The 17,019-nt window shown below is 44.1% G+C and overlaps 1 protein-coding gene across 4 annotated transcripts in view; it reads right to left on the reverse strand.

The window, feature by feature from the left end:
• LAMA2 (laminin subunit alpha 2) overlaps window positions 1-17,019 on the reverse strand; it is a 588,677-nt gene that overhangs the window by 238,134 nt on the left and 333,524 nt on the right. For all 4 annotated transcript variants that reach the window (XM_074990592.1, XM_074990590.1, XM_074990591.1 and 1 more), the window contains one exon: window positions 4,031-4,158. In XM_074990592.1, the coding sequence (XP_074846693.1) occupies window positions 4,031-4,158 (128 nt within the window). The remainder of the gene's footprint in view (window positions 1-4,030; window positions 4,159-17,019) is intronic.

Raw genomic sequence — 17,019 nt, forward strand, 5'->3', positions numbered from 1 at the left:
CATTCATGCATCAGCCTTCTTGGTGTAGACTGAAACAAAGAAGTCATTAAGCACCTCTGTCATGTCCAAGTTTCCTGATATTGTTTCTCCCTCCTCACTGAGTAGTGGGCCTACCCTGTCCTTTTTTTTCCTCTTGCATCTAGTATATTTATAGAATGACTTCTTGTTACCCTTTATGTCTCTAATTAGTCTGAGCTTATTCTGTGCCTTGGTCTTTTAATCTTTCCCCTGTATAAATGTATTGTTTGCTTGTATGCATCTTTTGTAATTTCTCCTAATTTCCACTTTTTATATGACTCCTTTTTGATTTTGAGATCATGCAAGATCTCCTCGCTAAGCCAAGGCGGTCTTTTACCAACTTTGTATCTTTCCTACACAGAGCTTGCTTTTGGGTCTTTAATAATGTCCCTTTGAAAAATGTCTAACTCTCCTCAGTTGTTTTTTCTCTTAATCTTGTTTCCCATGGGACCTTACCTATCAGCTCTCTGAGTTTACCAAAATTTGTTTTCCTGAAATCCATTGTCTCTATTTTGCTAATCCTCCTCTCACTATTTCTTGGAATCATGAACTCTATGATTTCAAGTTCACTTTCTCCCAAGCTACCTTCCACTTTCAAATTCTCAATGAGTTCCTCCCTATTAAAATCAGATCTAGAACTGCTTCCCCCCAGTAGCTTCTTCTACCTTTTGAAATAAAAAATGATCATCCATTCAGTCCAAGAACTTTCTGGATAGTCTGTGCCCCACTGAGTTATTTTCCCAACATATGTCTGGATAGTTGAAGTCCCCCATTACCACCAAATCCTGTGTTTTGGATAATTCTGTTAATTGTTTAGAGAAAGTGTTATCCACCTCTTCTACCTGGCTAGGTGTCTGTAGTAGACCCCATCATAACATCACCCTTGTTTTTTACCCCTTTTAACCTAACCCAGAGATTCTCAACATGTCTTTCTCCTGGATCCATCTTTACTTTAGGACTGACACAGTTATAAATACACTGCATACAAGCATGTTCCCTTAAATGAACTTCAAGATTTTAAGCAAATTAGGGATGCATCTGTAAGTGGGGAAAATTCTATGTGTCAGGTAAAAAAAGGCAGAAGATTTCTGGAAATGTTTTGATCCTTCTTCTGAGCCATCTTTGAAAGAATTTTGCTGGTACTTTCTGAATGATTTACAGGCCATGCATACTGGAAAATACTGCCCAGAAATGGTATATTGACATAATAGCAGTAAATCACAAAAAAGAATACTTTAAGCAATCCTCATAAGCTCCAGTACCATAGGCTTTCTCATTATTTTACTTTGTTTTATTATCCTACAACAGATTTACAGCCATAAAATTAAAGCTGATACTTCCACCACAACTTGTTGTGAATGCCTATATCTACACTATTGTCTCTACCCTTTTTTAGAGGTATGAGTCTTTTGCAAAATTGGACTGGAGACTTTTATTCCACACACTTCCTTTCACTGTCACAGCTTAGGATGATCAATGGCATGCTGGTTTGGGCCCATATCTTTAGGGAAAAAAAAACAGAACAGAAAGAAAAGCTTTAATCATCCAGTTGTAAGAAAACACACTGCCACTGACCAAACTGTCTGCTATAGGCATTTTGTCATGAGCAATTTGCCAGTGAAAAATAACCCCACTACAGGTGTTGATTTAAGCTACTACACACTTGCACAATATAAAACACTGGTATTGTTTACTAACAGTATTATGGTTAACCATGGGCAGGACTGAATTACAGTATTTTTTCCTACTGTAGGGAACTACCTCAATCTCCTACTCCCACTCCCATAGTGGGGGAGTTTCTCCTGTTGATTGTGCAGCAGCTTCCACTTCAACCTTCTGACATGTCAGCCTGAGCACGGAGCCAAGTACAAGTTACTTGAATGAGGCCAGGTGTGTCTATAATGCAATCATGGGCTGTGAGTGCAGCGTGAGCAGTGAAACTGTGGCAGCATGCCTGCGAGGGAGGGCTAGCCATGTGAGTAACTCAGGGTTCCAAGGCTGGGCTGAACTGCCCATATTGAAAAGCTCACTGTCCTGACTTCACTGTTCCACAGCTAGCTCAGGCTGCAGTTACAACCCACTGGTCGAAGCACAGATATCTCTTTATTGGAAGCAGCCTGTGGAGTGCTAAGATCTGTGTGGTTGTGGGAAAGTGAGGCCCACTGAGCAATTTGGGAGTTCAGTGCGGTGCGAAAGCAGAAAGTGCTGTGTACCAATGTGTGTACAGGAGAGGGTACATGAATCCCTTCCACTGCAGTATGCCAGTGCTAGAGGAAGGCAATCTCCTGGCTCTGCTCAGGACTCCTAGATGGCATGCCAGTAGTAGTGGCTCCAGCAGGATTATGTCTCAGCTGGGTAGGTGTAGTACCATGTATAATGAATAGCACTAGCACCAAGACAATGCTGATGAGAGGGCAAGCAATGAACCACTTCCCCCACTCTCCCAAGATCTCTGCACGCTGTTGGTCAGAGCGTGCTCTTCTTACAAGGAGATGTGAATGCAGAACAAAGTCACTGAAATCAACAGAGTGAGGTCAGCATAACTAAAAACAAAACAATGCTTTATGTAGGCAGGTTGCCATTCAGGTGATGCTCTCCCTCCCTGTTCCCTGCAGAGCTCTGACTCTTGGGCCATGTCTATACAAGCATCAAACTTCGAAATGGCCATGCAAATGGCCATTTCGAAGTTTACTAATGAAGCGCTGAAATGCATATTCAGCACTTCATTAGCATGCGGGCGGCCGCAGCACTTAGAAATTGACGTGCCTCGCCGCTGCGCAGCTCGTCCAGATGGGGCTCCTTTTCGAAAGGACCCCGCCTACTTCGAAGTCCCCTTATTCCCACGAGCTCATGAAGACACCAGGCAGCCCTGTCTGCTGTGCTTTGGCTTGGCCATTTTGCTGATAGAGCATCCGGGCAGTCTGGCTGTTCTCTGTTCACAGCAGATTTCTCTTCCAATCCGCTTGGCAGTTTGGCAATGATCTGTCAACAGAAGTTTTGCTGGAAGATATATTACGACAAAAGCTTCTGTCGACAAATCCCTGAAACCTAGACATAGCCTGAGAATAGAATTTTAGCCTACAGAGTATCAACAGAATTTTGGTATTTGAACAGTCAGTACATTACTCTGAATAAAGCCAGTGAACTATCTTTCAAACCACACAGTCTATTGAATTGCTTGTACTTAAGTATCACAGAGAAATATCTGTAGTGATTTAACAATCTCACCACTGTTTTACAGCATTTAACAGCATAAGCTCATACTACATATTCCAGGAAATATTTATAAATGAGTTAGAATGTCTTGGCTTGCAAGTTACAAGGCTGAGTTCAACTGAGAAAATTCTGATCTGTGTATGAGATTTTGAATGAATCAACAGCTACCATGAGTTATTTGAATTCCAGTTAAAAGAAAAAAGGCAGCAGGGATCTCAGCTCAATTGGCTATCCAACTACTATGTTGGAAGTAAAACAAACAAATACAAACCCTCTACCTCCTAAGAAAAACATGCATAAAATTTGTAATTTCAGCTTTCCATTGAAACGGAGTGCTAGCGCTTATGCGAAGGGGAGGGCAGAGTCAGGAGGGGGACTTTAAAATAAGGAAATATTGAATGGTGGTAAGGACAGAAGACTGGGAGTCAAGAATTCTAGATTTTACTTCTAGCTTCAGTCTGGAATGGCATAGTAACTAGAACCACTCAGCTTTTCTGTGCCATTGTTTCTCACCTTTAAAGTGGAACTAATACTTATCTGAAATCACATGATATTTATTTATGCTCATAACCCCCACATGAGACAATATTCCACTGATTGGCCCAAAATGAAGCAGAAGCAGTACTATAAGATTCCATGGTCTTAGATCATTGCTATGCAACATGATAGTTGTTTTTATTTCAATAAGTGGCATTTGGAGATCCTACTCCAAAAAGAGCAAGAGCACTCAACACAAAAATAACACAATTTGTAAAAGTATGAAAAAATATTTCTATACCGTCAGTATACATCTTACCTGTTAGAAGGTACTGTTAATGGGCAGGCACACTTCTGGCAGTCTTCACTTGTCCCTTTCGTAGGATCACCATAGAAACCGGGAACACATCTATCACAGTATGGGCCACCTGTATTGTACTTGCAGTCCTGAATAGCAGGTGCAAAGTAGAGACTGTCAATTCAATCTCAAAATCAAAGAACCTAGCAAAGGAAAAGACCTTGTAAGGTTGTCAAATCCTTTCTTTTATGAGTGCTGGGTCGCTCATTATGGTATGTGTGCTTATGCTTTGCTGTTTAGTGGGGAAGTGATTCTGGGAGCTAACTCTTACAATCAGTGGTTCAAAGACACATTAATGTTCATGTTCCTTCTGGAGAGATTTTCTGAAGCAAAATGAAAAAGCTATTTATGCTTTTTACTTTCTTGTTTAGATCTGGCATGTTTTGAAAGGGCCCGATCCACTTACCATTGTGAAAAGGCTTATTATCACAGCCTTCCAAAAACCTTATGCTCTTGATGAAAAAGTAAAGAGTTCAGATGCTGGTTCCATTTTTACAACACACAATACATCAGCCAGTCTAAATAACTGTTGCAGTTGCATGCTACAGTCACTCTTTTTACAAGGTCTGTGCAGGCAGAGCTGACCTCTGGGTTTTTATTAGTTATGTTCTGTAGCAGGATCAGTGTTACGATTTGCGGGTACATGCTAGATTTGAGATTCCCTTCAAATCTTACTTCTAATTAGAGGGCATAAGGTGAGCTTATATGTTTGGCTCCCAAAACATGGCAGCTCAACCAACCATATGTGCTCCTTTGTTAGTGACTAACTGACTCAATCCCTGGCTCTATAGCGCATGGAGGTCCTTGGCTGTTCTCACAATTTGCCCTTTCCTCTTTCTGTCAAAGACATAATTCTACCTGTTCATAGTAATTCACATTGAGAGCTCTTAGATTTTGCTAAATACCGTCCCTCTCTCTTCTCTTTTTTTTTTTTTTTTTTTTTGTTATGACCTTGGACACCACAAAGAAGTCCTTCCAGGAGACAAATAACTGGACTGTCTTCTGCCATTCTATCTGCCCCCTGAAATTTTTCATAACACCTGATTCTCCACAGACTCTTCACAGACCTTCAACAGTTCTTTATTAGAATTTCTCAACACATCATTCTCCTTTACTGGCCCAAAAGTTCATCTCAATACTTTATTTTTGAAGGTATTTTGCTGTCAGTTTCCTTCTTAGTAAGAATTCAGATCTCATATCCACATTAAAAAAGGCTCTTGTGTATCCAAAGCTTGCTTTTTTTCTCAGTAGTACTTTGGAGCTGAAATATTTTTGCAGAGCATTCTTGCTCTGAAGCCATGCCTTAATTTCTATTGCTATTGGTAATTAATACTCCTACATATTAAACTGTTTAACAGGGTTAGGTTTGTGGACTGCTACCTAAATTCGTTCCATTTCCTCTCATCAGTTCATAACCATATACTTGATTTTATCTTCATCAGTCCTAAGACCACATTTTCTTGCAGTTTCTTTCAAATGTCCAGTCATCCTTAGAACTACATTGTCTGTCTTTCTTATGATGGCCAAGTCATCTGCAGACACAAAATACTGAGGTAGCCCATTTCCATTCACTGCCTCCTCAGAGTTTTGCCATGCTCAACAAGTTTTTTCTCATAGCCATATTAAAAACAAAGAAAATGATAATTCTGACAAAGTAAATGAAGTAGATCTAATCTACCTGGATTTCAGTAAGACATTTGAAACAGTTCCACACAGGAAATTATTGGAGGATTATTATAAGAACTGAAAGGTACATGAGGAACTGGTTAAAGGTCCCCTCAAACCCCACTTCCCCCCCATTGCTAGAATAGCAGTCCTGGGCCACAGCCACACAACAAAGGTATTTCGAAATGACACTATGCACATGAAGTCCTGTGGCACCTTATAGACTAACATATATTTTGGAGCATAAGCTTTTGCGGGCAAAGACCTGCTTCGTCAGAGACATGAGTCGGTCCACTCATGCATCTGACAAAGTGAGTCTTCGCCCATGAAAGCTTATGCTCCAAAATATCTGTTAGTCTATAAGATGACACAGGCCTTATTGTTGTTCTCAAAGATACAGACTAACACGGGTACCTCTCTGATGCTATGCGCGTGCTACTTCAAAATAAATTCAATATAGCTGGCACATTACTTTGCACTTCATAAACCTCACTGCAGGAGGAATAATGCCTATTTCAAAATAGGAAGTTCTTTCAAAAATTCTTTTGAAAGCACGGCCTATTTTGAAATACCCCAGGGAGTGGCTAAATACAAACAGCGCTCCTTTGAAATTACTTTCAAATGAACACAGCCTGCCTTTCAAAATCGCTCTTCCCTTCCTATGTTAGGAAAAGCGCCTTCTTTTGAAAATAATTTTGAAAGAAAATACGTGTAGCCACTCTGCGGGGCCCTCTTTTGAAGGAGAGGGTCCTCCCTGGCTCCAGGCCGCCAGAGCATGGAGACAACCCTGGCCAGCCCCAGAGGACCACTATGTTCCCTATGTCTGGCTGCATTAAAATCCCAGGGACCCAGAAACCCTGTGGCAGGAAGCTGAGAGTGTGCTGACACCAGAAGCACCCCTTCAGATGGCCAAACACCCACTCAACAGTGTTGGAGGTCTGGTTTAGGCAGGCATTGAACAGATACTGATTGGGGTCTGTGTGGCCTGTGTATGGCCTCATGAGCCATGGGTACAGGTGGTAAGTGGTGTCAGCCACTTTGCATGGGAGTATGGTCGTGTCCCCGACTGGGAGCTCCCATGGGGGATGTAGGTCCCCATCTGCGTCCTGTGCCTCAGCCATGAGTTTCTGAAGATCCAGGCATCATGGGCCCAGCCTGACAAGCCTGTGAAGATGTCTGTGAACCACTTGTTAGCATCGATGGGGGCCTGAAGCACCACCAAGTGGTACCCCTTCCAGTTGATGTAGCTGCCTGCACTCTGTTGCGGGGACCAGACCATTATGTGGATCCCATCCAGCACACCAGAGCAGTTGGGAAAATCCCAGCTTGGAGAAGCCTGCAATGGCCCCTCCTCTGTCACTTCCCTGTGGTGGTGTATGACCCAGGCTGGCTTACTTCCATGAGAACAACCCTGATCGTTGTAGTGTAATCATAGCCTACAAGTCTTTAGTGTTGTCAAAACATAGTAGGGATATTATCTCTAAGGCCATGTCTACACTAGCCAAAAACTTCGAAATGGCCATGCAAATGGCCATTTTGAAGTTTACTAATGAAGCGCTGAAATACATATTCAGCGCCTCATTAGCATGCGGGCGGCCGTGGCACTTTGAAATTGACGCGGCTCATCCAGATGGGGCTCCTTTCCAAAAGGACCCCGGCTACTTCGAAGTCCCCTTATTCCTATTTGCAGATGGGAATTAGGGGACTTCAAAGTAGCCGGGGTCCTTTTGAAAAGGAGCCCTGTCTGGATGTGCCGCGCAGCGGCAAGCTGCGTCAATTTCGAAGTGCTGCGGCTGCCCGCATGCTAATGAGGTGCTGAATATGTATTTCAGCGCTTCATTAGTAAACTTTGAAATGGCCATTTACATGGCCATTTCGAAGTTTTTGGCTAGTGTAGACATAGCCTAAGGTGCAGATAACTTTCAAAGCATTACACTGTTTGTCCTGGAGATCACACAGTAAAATTTCCATATGCGTACAAAATAGTATGCAAGACTCTCAATATAACTTTGCAAATGCATAAACATTATGGTTATGTCTACACTAGCCATCCCTACTTTCAAAAGGGGGATGCCAATGAGACACTTTGGGATATGCTAAGGAGGTGCCTCCATGAATACGCAGTGCCTCATTAGCATAATAGTGGCTGCGGCACTTCAAAAGTGCCAGTTTTGATCCTGCGCAGCTCATCTACACAGGGTCCTTTTTGAAAGGACCCCACACAATTTGAAATCCCTTATTCCAATTTGGTTATAGGAATAAGGGGATTTCAAAGTGTGCAGGGTCCTTTTGAAAAGGACCCTGTGTAGACGAGTCACGTGCGAACAAAAGCGGCACTTTTGAAGTGCTGCGGCCACCATTATGCTAATGAGGTGCTCCATCTTCATGGAATCACCTCATTTGCATATCCTGAAGTGTCTCATTAGCATTCCCCTTTTGAAAGGGGGCGTAGTGTAGACATAGCCTAAAACTATTACATATTAAGAGCCTATATCTTATTTACACTAAGGCCTCTTTAGAGTGCCAGAGGAGAACAATTCCTACCGGTTTCTGTCAAGGAGAGTCTTGCCCATTTCTAGTTTACCCTAGCAAAGGATAGTGAGGGTAGATATTAAATCAGCATATTTCTGGACAGCATGATCCTTCCAACCACCTTCCATTCCTTGCCTATTCTTAACTATGGTACTCAAGGCATTGCCTCATTTGCAAACAAATGAAGAAACAATGAAATACAGTTCCCAAAGGATTCTGGGAACTATTCTATCAACAACATGAATGAATTCAAACCAAATCTCAGACAGCCTATTTTCTCTCAGCTTTCCAGAAGGGATTTAATAATCCATTGCAAATATTGTATGTTGCAATGAATATTAACACCGCTGAGTGCTTTTGTTCTTCACAAGGACCGGCATCTCCTAATGCTGCATAGTAACTGTGCTCTCATAACACTGCCAAAGAGGATTTCTGCATGTTTGGAATTTGCATTGCTTACCAAAGCAGTTATCTTGTACATCATAACGGTAATATGAATGGTATAGCAGGCAACTCTCTGTATAGTTTTTCAAGGGATCAAAGGGCTTTGCAGGTTATTGCAAGATGTGTCTTAGAAATGAGCTTTTTATACAGGCCTATGCAGAAGCAGATGATATGAGCTTTTATTGTGAGTCAAAAACATATTTCAGCTGCTTTTCAACCACATTTCAAAGCTTAAGAGAGTAAAAAAAGAAGTATCATATCAGTAAATTAGGTGCCTAAATTGTCTGTTGTATTACTGAAATCCATGAATAATAATGAGACCAAAAAGCTGTGTAAATCTCAATAGAAAGAATGCCTTTGATGTGAAACATTCCTCTCTTTCCACACTCAAACTTCTGTCTCTTTCACTTCAAAAGCTTTAGGATTCAAATTGAACAGCAGCATTTAACAGCCTGCCTGTGTACTAACCAATCTAACATCACTTAGAGTATACTGAATGGAAGCCACAAGAAAGCCCAGACAGACTTTTAGGACCTTCTGTGCCCTCTCTCTCTCAAAAGAATGGTAGAGTACATTCAGAGAAAATACAGTGACAAGCACAGCATAAATGCCTGATAATGTGGGTAGATCAGGTATAATTATTCATTACAACTGGGTATTTCCCATATCCTTTTCAGTGCTGCACTATCCTCACAGTACTGTTCCCAGACACATCTGAAGGGGGAGCTGTATGAATCTCAGCCACTGATTCACTCAAATACCAGCTTAACTAACAGGGAGTTTCATGTGAGAGTTCCCATGTGAAGTCAGAGCAACAGGACCCTTGAGATAAGTGACTGGCTGTAGTGTGTGTGTGGGGGGGGCGTTACTTGCTCATTGCCTGAAAGATACTGTGTTTGTCTGTTCGTTCGGAGATCCATGTGCTGAGCTGTTTGTTAAAGGGCCATGTGCTGAGGCTATCAGGAAGGCCATGGCTATTTAAAGCCGGCTCACAAGTGACCAAGGAGCTTAACAGGAAGTTTCGTGTGGGAGCGTAGAGGTGAGTTTGAAGGCAGCTAGATATACTTTGCATTCTTTAAAACTTCTTTTAAACTAAGCTAAAACCAAAACCACCTGATTTCAGTATGAAGTAGTGGGATCCTTAACCACATTCTCCACACCCCACTGCCTTGTGGGTTATCCTGGGAAGGAGCAAGGCTAAGGGAGTAAACTCTGACAGGAAATCCGGAGTGGAGTCTGAAGGCGGTTCGGTGTCAACTTCTGGCGCTGTCCCAGCAACTCCTGCAGCTGAGCTGGTACCAGACGTGGAGGTTATCCTCTCCTTTGGACTATATCAGTAAAGCCGAGAGGGGGACACTGGTTTCTGGGCAGCCCAGAGTCTCCATAATAAGTGCCCAGGCTCGCGCCTGGAGAGGTATGCCAGCATCGCTGAACAGCATTTTTTTTCAATCCATAGTCTATGCAGACTGAAGGATGCCTACTACTACTACTACTACTACCTGATTTAAATCAAAACCCTGTCAACAGTTTAACGGTAGGAGGGAATGCGGACAGAAGCCCAGTAGCAGAGTGGGAGCTAGCGTGGTTATGGCACCCAACGTAACATGTATGATTACCTGTCCTATGGACAGGTGATATGTGTGCATTCAATGCAAGGAGGTCCTGGCCCTCTGAGACCATGTTACGGGCTTTGGAGGCCAGGATGGCTGAATTGGAGGAGGTAAGGAAGGCAGAGAGGAACATAAATGAGGCTTTCTTGAACACATTATAACTGTCTCACCTCCATTCAGACCACCCCTGTGCTGTTGACAAAGGTGAAAGACTCAGGGAAGGAGAACATTCAACTGGAGCAGAGGGAAAGCAGCCCATAGTTGGGACCCTCCTTCCAGACGATGCTGTGGTATCCTCTTGCATTGAAGGTACCTCTCCGGGGAGGGAACACCACTCATTAGGAAATGCAGATGTTAGTAATGGGGGATTTGATCATTAGAAACACAGACAACTGGATTTGTGGTGACCAGGAGAACCATATAGTGAGTTGCCTGTCTGTTGTGAAGGTTGGGAATCTCTCAAGACATCTAGATAGACTAATGTATAGAGCTGGGGAGGATTTGGTGGTCATGGTATATGTAGGTACCAATGGCACAGGGAAAGGTAGGAGAGCAGTTCTCGATGCCAAATTTAGTCTGCTAGGAAAGAGACTGAAATCCAGGACCTCTATGGTACCATTCTCTGAAATGCTTCTTAGTTCCACATGCAGAGCTAGGTAGGCAGGCGGAACTTCAGAGTATGAATGCATAGATGAGATAATGGTATAGGGAGAAGGGGTTGTAGTGAGGTACAGCACCCCCCCCCTGCAACTTGGAGGTCAAGGAAGCCTCCCAGAGGCCTTGGTGGGCTGGCCCAGAGCACCTATGCCCCACCCCGCAGTGGGTGGCACCTGCAACTCAGTGACAGAGGCAGGGCCAGGAGGTCATTAAAAGGTGGCCTCCTGGAAGTAGGGTCCAAAGAGTCCATGTCAGGCTGCCACACTGGCCTGACCAGCTGGCCAGCCACTTTGACTGAACCCTAGAGCCACAGCCAAACCTGCTGCTCACCTGTTACCCAGAGTTCCCAGACCTAGCTAGACCCTCCGGCTCAGGGTGAGCCCTGTACTCTGAGGATGAGGACCAATCCAAGCTGGTAAGCCTATCTGCTGCTGGCTACCCTGAGGGCCCAGACATTCCCAAGATGGTGAGCCTGGCAGCTAACTGCTACCCGAAGGCAGTTGACCTGCCTGAGCCTACAGTCCTGCCTCCTGATGAACTGGAAATGCTCAACTGGTCAGATGTGCCCATGATTACATATCCAGAGGACATGGATCTACCCGATCTCCTACAAGACTCAGGGTGGGAACCAGTGCCAATGGATGTAAAGGTAGGAAGTGGTCTGGGGAACATTCCACCAGAGCCCATGTCAGTGTGTTTTGGCCAAGATCCCCACTGACAAGTTTCTGGCATGAGCTGTTGTCAGGGCCCCAGACTGGAGCACAGTGGATTTGGTGGGCATGTACCCCACTCCCTCTCCCCCTGGAGAGGTAGCCCCTTGTCTCTCCCAACCCACAGTGCCTTGGTGACTTGCTTGCCATTCTACGCTGCTTCAGAGAAACGATCAATGTACCCTTTAGATTGCTCAGCCCTGCTGAAAGACAGCTGGGCCTTGTTGACTGCTGTTCTGCCCTGCCCCAGGCCCAGGGCTTCTAAATTGCATTGCTTAGCCCTGCCGCAAGGTGCTGAGCTCATTAAGTGCTGCCCCACCCCGCCGTAGGTCCAGGATTACAAACGGTACTTCTCAGCCCTGCTGCAAGGTGCTGAGCCTTTGGAACTGCTGCCCTGCTTGGCCCCGGGGTCACGACTTATAAACCACGCAGCTTAGCCCTGCTGGAAGGTGCTGGGCTTGCCAGCCTGTGGGACTTTAGCGGGGTGCCATGACTCTTCCCACCCCAGAGAAGGTGAACCCCAGGCACCGACTGCTACAGGGGTTTAGATTCATTAGGAACTGGGGAAACTTTTGGAGAAGAGGGAGTGTATCCAGGATGGACAGGTTACACATAAACCAAAATGGAACCAGATTGCTGGCATTTAACATTAAAAAGGTCATAGAGCTGTTTTTAAACTAAGGTCTGGGGGAAAGCTGACAGGTGCAGAGCAGCACATGGATCAGACAGTTACCTCATACGGTCTATTAATAGAGATTCTCTATATTCTAGTAAGGAGATGAGGATCGAAGATGATAAAATATGGGTAACATCAGATAAGAAACAATCAAATGAAAAAGAGTCTTACATCAGGAAATGACGGACAGATAAATAGTGACAAATTTTTAAAGTGCTTATACACAAATGCTGGAAGTCTAAATAGCAAGATGGGTGAGCTAGAATGCCTTATATTAAAAGAGAATATTGATGTAACAGGAATTACAGAAACTTTGTGCAATGAAGGCAATCAATGGGACTCAGTCATACCAGGGTACAAAATATATAGGAAGGAACGAACAGTTCATGCTGGTGGGGGAGCGGCACTATACATGAAAATGTAGACTCAAATGAAGTAAAAATTTCAAATGAAACAAAATGTTCCTTACAATCTGTATGGATAGTAATCCCATGCTCTCATAATGAGAATATAGCAGTAGGGACATATTATTCACCATCTGACCAGGATAATGATAAGGACTATGAAATTCTAAGGAAGATTAGAAAGGCGATCAAAATAAAAATCAATAATAATGGGGTATTTCAATTATCCCCATAGTGACTGGGCACATTGCCTCAGGATGAAGTACAGAGATAAAATTTCTTGATACCTTAAATAGCTGATTCTTGGAGCAGCTGGTTCTGGAACCCGCAAGGGAAGAGGTAATGCTTGATTTAGTCCTAAGTGGAGCTTGAAACTAGTGACCTCAATGGGATTGCTTGGAAAAAGTGACCATAAAATAATAAAATTTAACAGCCCTTTGGTGGGGAAAACACCTCAGCAGCCCAACACTCTGGCATTTAATTTCAGAAAGAGGAAGTATACAAAAACAAAGAGGTTAGTTAAATAGAATTTAAAAGGTACAGTGCCAAAAGTAAAATCCCTGAAAGCTTCATCTACACTTTTCAAAGACACCATAATAGAGGCCCAATTTAAATGTATACCCCAAAGTAGAAAGCACAGGAAGAGAACCAAAAAGTGCCACTGTGGCTTAACAACCAGGTAAAAGAAGCAGTGAGAGGTAAAAGGGCATCGTTTAAAAAGTGGAAGTTGCACCCGAGGGAGGAAAATAGAAAGGAACATAAACTCTGTCAACTTAAATGTAAACATATAATAAGAAAAGCCAAAAGAGAGTTTGAAGAACAGCTAGCCAAAAACTCAAAAAGTAATAGCAAAATGTTTTTAAGTCCATCAGAAGCAGGGAGCCTGGTAAACTACCAGTGGGGCCCCTGGATGTTCAAGATGCTAAGAGAGCACTCAAAGAACATAAGGCCACTGTGGAGAAACTAAGACTATAGCTACACTATACACCAGTACAAATGTACCCTGAAATAGCAACTCTGTGGCTATTTTGAGCAATTCCAGTTCTGGTAGCGGAAGCTTTAAAATGGCCACTTATTTAGAACTTCACTGCCGTATGGATAGCACCAAGTTTGAAATAAGTTAACTCAAAATAAATTACACAGAAAACTGGTTAAAAGACAGGAAACAAAGGGTAGGAATAATTAATAAGTTTTCAGAATGGAGAGAGATGTCACCCAAGGGTCTGTATTGGGACCAATCCTATTCAACCTATTTATAAACGATCTGGAAAAAGGGACAAACAGTGAGGCTGCAAAATTTGCTGATGATACTAAACTGCTCAAGATAGTTACAAACAAAGAATACTGTGAAGAGCTTCAAAAAGGTCTCACAAAACTAAGTGATTCAGCCACAAAATTGCTAATGAATTTTAATGTTGATAAACATAAAGTAATGCATATTGGGAAAGTAATCTCAACTATAAACACAAAATGATGGGGGCTAATTTAGCTATAACTACTCAAGAGAGAGGTCTTGGAGTTATTGCGGACCGTTCTCTGAAAACTTTCACTCCGGGGCTGCAGCACTCAAAAGAGCAAACAGAATGCTAGAAGTCATTTAAAAGTATAGAGGATAAGACAGAGAATATCTTATTGCCTCTATATAAATCCATGGTATGCCCATATCTTGAATACTGCATACAGATGTAGTCATCTCATCTCAAAAAGATACATTGGCATTGGCAAATGTTCAGAAAAGGGAAACTAAAATGATCAGAGCAAAAAAGTAGTCCAGTAGCACTTTAAAGACTAACAAAATAATTTATTAGGTGATGAGCTTTCGTGGGACAGACCCACTTCTTCAGATCATAGACACACGAGAGTAGTAGGCATCCTTCAGTCTGCATAGACTGTGGATCGTGCCCTTTATAGTTTCAATAGAGGACTTCATTTACAGCATCTACTGTGACTATGAAGGCCCACAAGAGAGTGACAGTCCTTGCTGCATCTCTTGCAGATGTTGTGGGTGTCTGGCAAGTCCTTAGTGTGCTTTCTGTGTGCTCACTTCTCCTCTGCTAGCTGTCTGATCTTCATCTCGCCCTTCTGAAGGCCCTTGTGTAACCCCTGCCTCCATCTGCTGCGGTCGTCTGCTAGTTCTTCCCAGTTGTCCAGCTCGATGTCTACCTCTCTGAGGTCTCTCTTGCAGACATCTTTGAAGTGCAACTGGGGGCGTCCGGGAGGTCTTTTGCCAGAGGCTAGCTCACCATACAGGATGTCTTTTGGAATCCTTCCATCATTCATCCTGTGGACGTGGCCAAGCCAGCGGAGCCGATGCTGCCTGAGGAGGATGTGCATGGTTGGGATTCCAGCTTGCTCAAGGACGGCGGTGTTGGTCACTCTGTCCTTCCATGATATTCTAAGGATGCGCCTGAGGCAGCGCAAGTGGAAGACGTTCAGCCTCTTTTCCTGGCGGGCATACAGGGTCCAAGTCTCGCTGCCATAAAGGAGGGTGCTGAGGATGCAGGCTCTGTAGACTTGCATTTTGGTGTGAGTGTACAGCTTGTTGTTATTCCACACTCTCTTGCTGAGTCTGGACAGAGTTGTGGCTGCTTTTCCGATCCTCCTATTTAGCTCAGTGTCCAACAACAGGGTGTCAGTGATGGTGGACCCAAGGTAAACGAACTCGTGGACGACCTCTAACGTATAGTTGTCAATGATGATTGATGGGATTCAGCAACATCCTGACCGAGTACGTTTGTCTTCTTTAGGCTGATGGTAAGCCCAAAGTCCTTGCATGCTTTGGAGAACTGATCCAGCAGTTTTTGAAGCTGGTCTTCTGTGTGAGACACTACAGCAGCATCGTCTGCAAACAGCATGTCTCTGATGAGGACTTCCCGCACCTTAGACTTAGCTTTCAGCCTCGCAAGATTAAACAGTTTCCCATCAGATCTTGTGTGCAGCAAGATGCCCTCTGTTGAAGATCCAAAGGCATGCTTCAGGAGGAGTGCGAAGAAGATCCCGAACAATGTCGGAGCAAGCACGCATCCTTGTTTGACGCCGCTCCTGATTCTGAAAGCATCCGATAAAGTGCCGTCATATTGGATGGTTCCTCTCATGTCTTCGTGGAATGACTGGATCATCTTGAGTAACCGTGGAGGACAGCCTATCTTGTGGAGCAGTTTGAACAGACCATCCCTGCTGACCAAGTCAAAGGCCTTGGTCAAGTCGATGAAGGCTATGTGGAGTGGCTTCCTCTGCTCCCTGCATTTCTCCTGCATCTGCCTTAGAGAGAAGACCATGTCAACGGTAGACCTCTCTGCATGGAATCCACACTGCGATTCGGGGTATGCCCTCTCAGCAGTCTTCTGGAGTCTGCCAAGGATGACGCGAGCGAACAGTTTACCAGTGACGCTTAGGAGGGAGATTCCACGGTAGTTGTTGCAGTTGCTTCTGTCTCCTTTGTTCTTATACAATGTTACAATATTAGCGTCGCGCATATCCTGTGGAACCTCACCCTCTTTCCAGCACAGGCACAGTAGCTCATGTAGGGGTTCCAGGAGTGTGTCCGCGGCACATTTGATTACCTCTGGTGGTATACCATCCTGACCAGGGGCCTTTCCTGCTGCAATGCTGTCGATGGCTCTCTTCAGTTCATCCACAGTCGGTTCCTGATCCAGTTTGTCCATTACTGGTAGAAGCTCGAAGGCATCGAGGGCTGCGTCAACCACAACGTTCTCACGTGAGTACAGCTCGGAGTAGTGCTCGACCCAGCACTTCATCTGTTTGGCTTTGTCAGCGATGACTTCACCAGATTTGGATTTCAGAGGTGCCATCTTGTTCTGGGTGGGTCCTAATGCCTTCTTCATACCCTCGTACATTCCTCTGAGATTGCCAAAGTCAGCACAGGTCTGGATGCTGCTGAATAGCTGGAGCCAGTGGTTGTTGGCACAGCACCTGGCTGTTTGCTGTACTGTTCTTCTGGCCGCTGTAAGTGCTTGCTGGGTACTCTGGCTCGGTGAGCGTTTGTACTCCAGGAGTGCAGCATGCTTCTTTTCAATGACTGGAATCATCTCATAGGAGTTAGCTTCGAACCAGTCATTCGTGTTTCTAGCTCTTCTTCCAAACACCGACAAGGCTGTGTTGTAAACTGTATCCCTCAGATGTTGCCATTTGGATGTCACATCGGCGCCCCCGGGGCCGCTGCGCAGATTTTCCTGGAGGGTCTCTCTGAACTTTTCAGCTTTCTCCGAGTTTGCCGTCTTTCTGGCGTCAA

The sequence above is a fragment of the Carettochelys insculpta genome, chromosome 3 (assembly GCF_033958435.1).
Source record: "Carettochelys insculpta isolate YL-2023 chromosome 3, ASM3395843v1, whole genome shotgun sequence".
Classification (NCBI taxonomy): Eukaryota; Metazoa; Chordata; order Testudines; family Carettochelyidae; genus Carettochelys; species Carettochelys insculpta.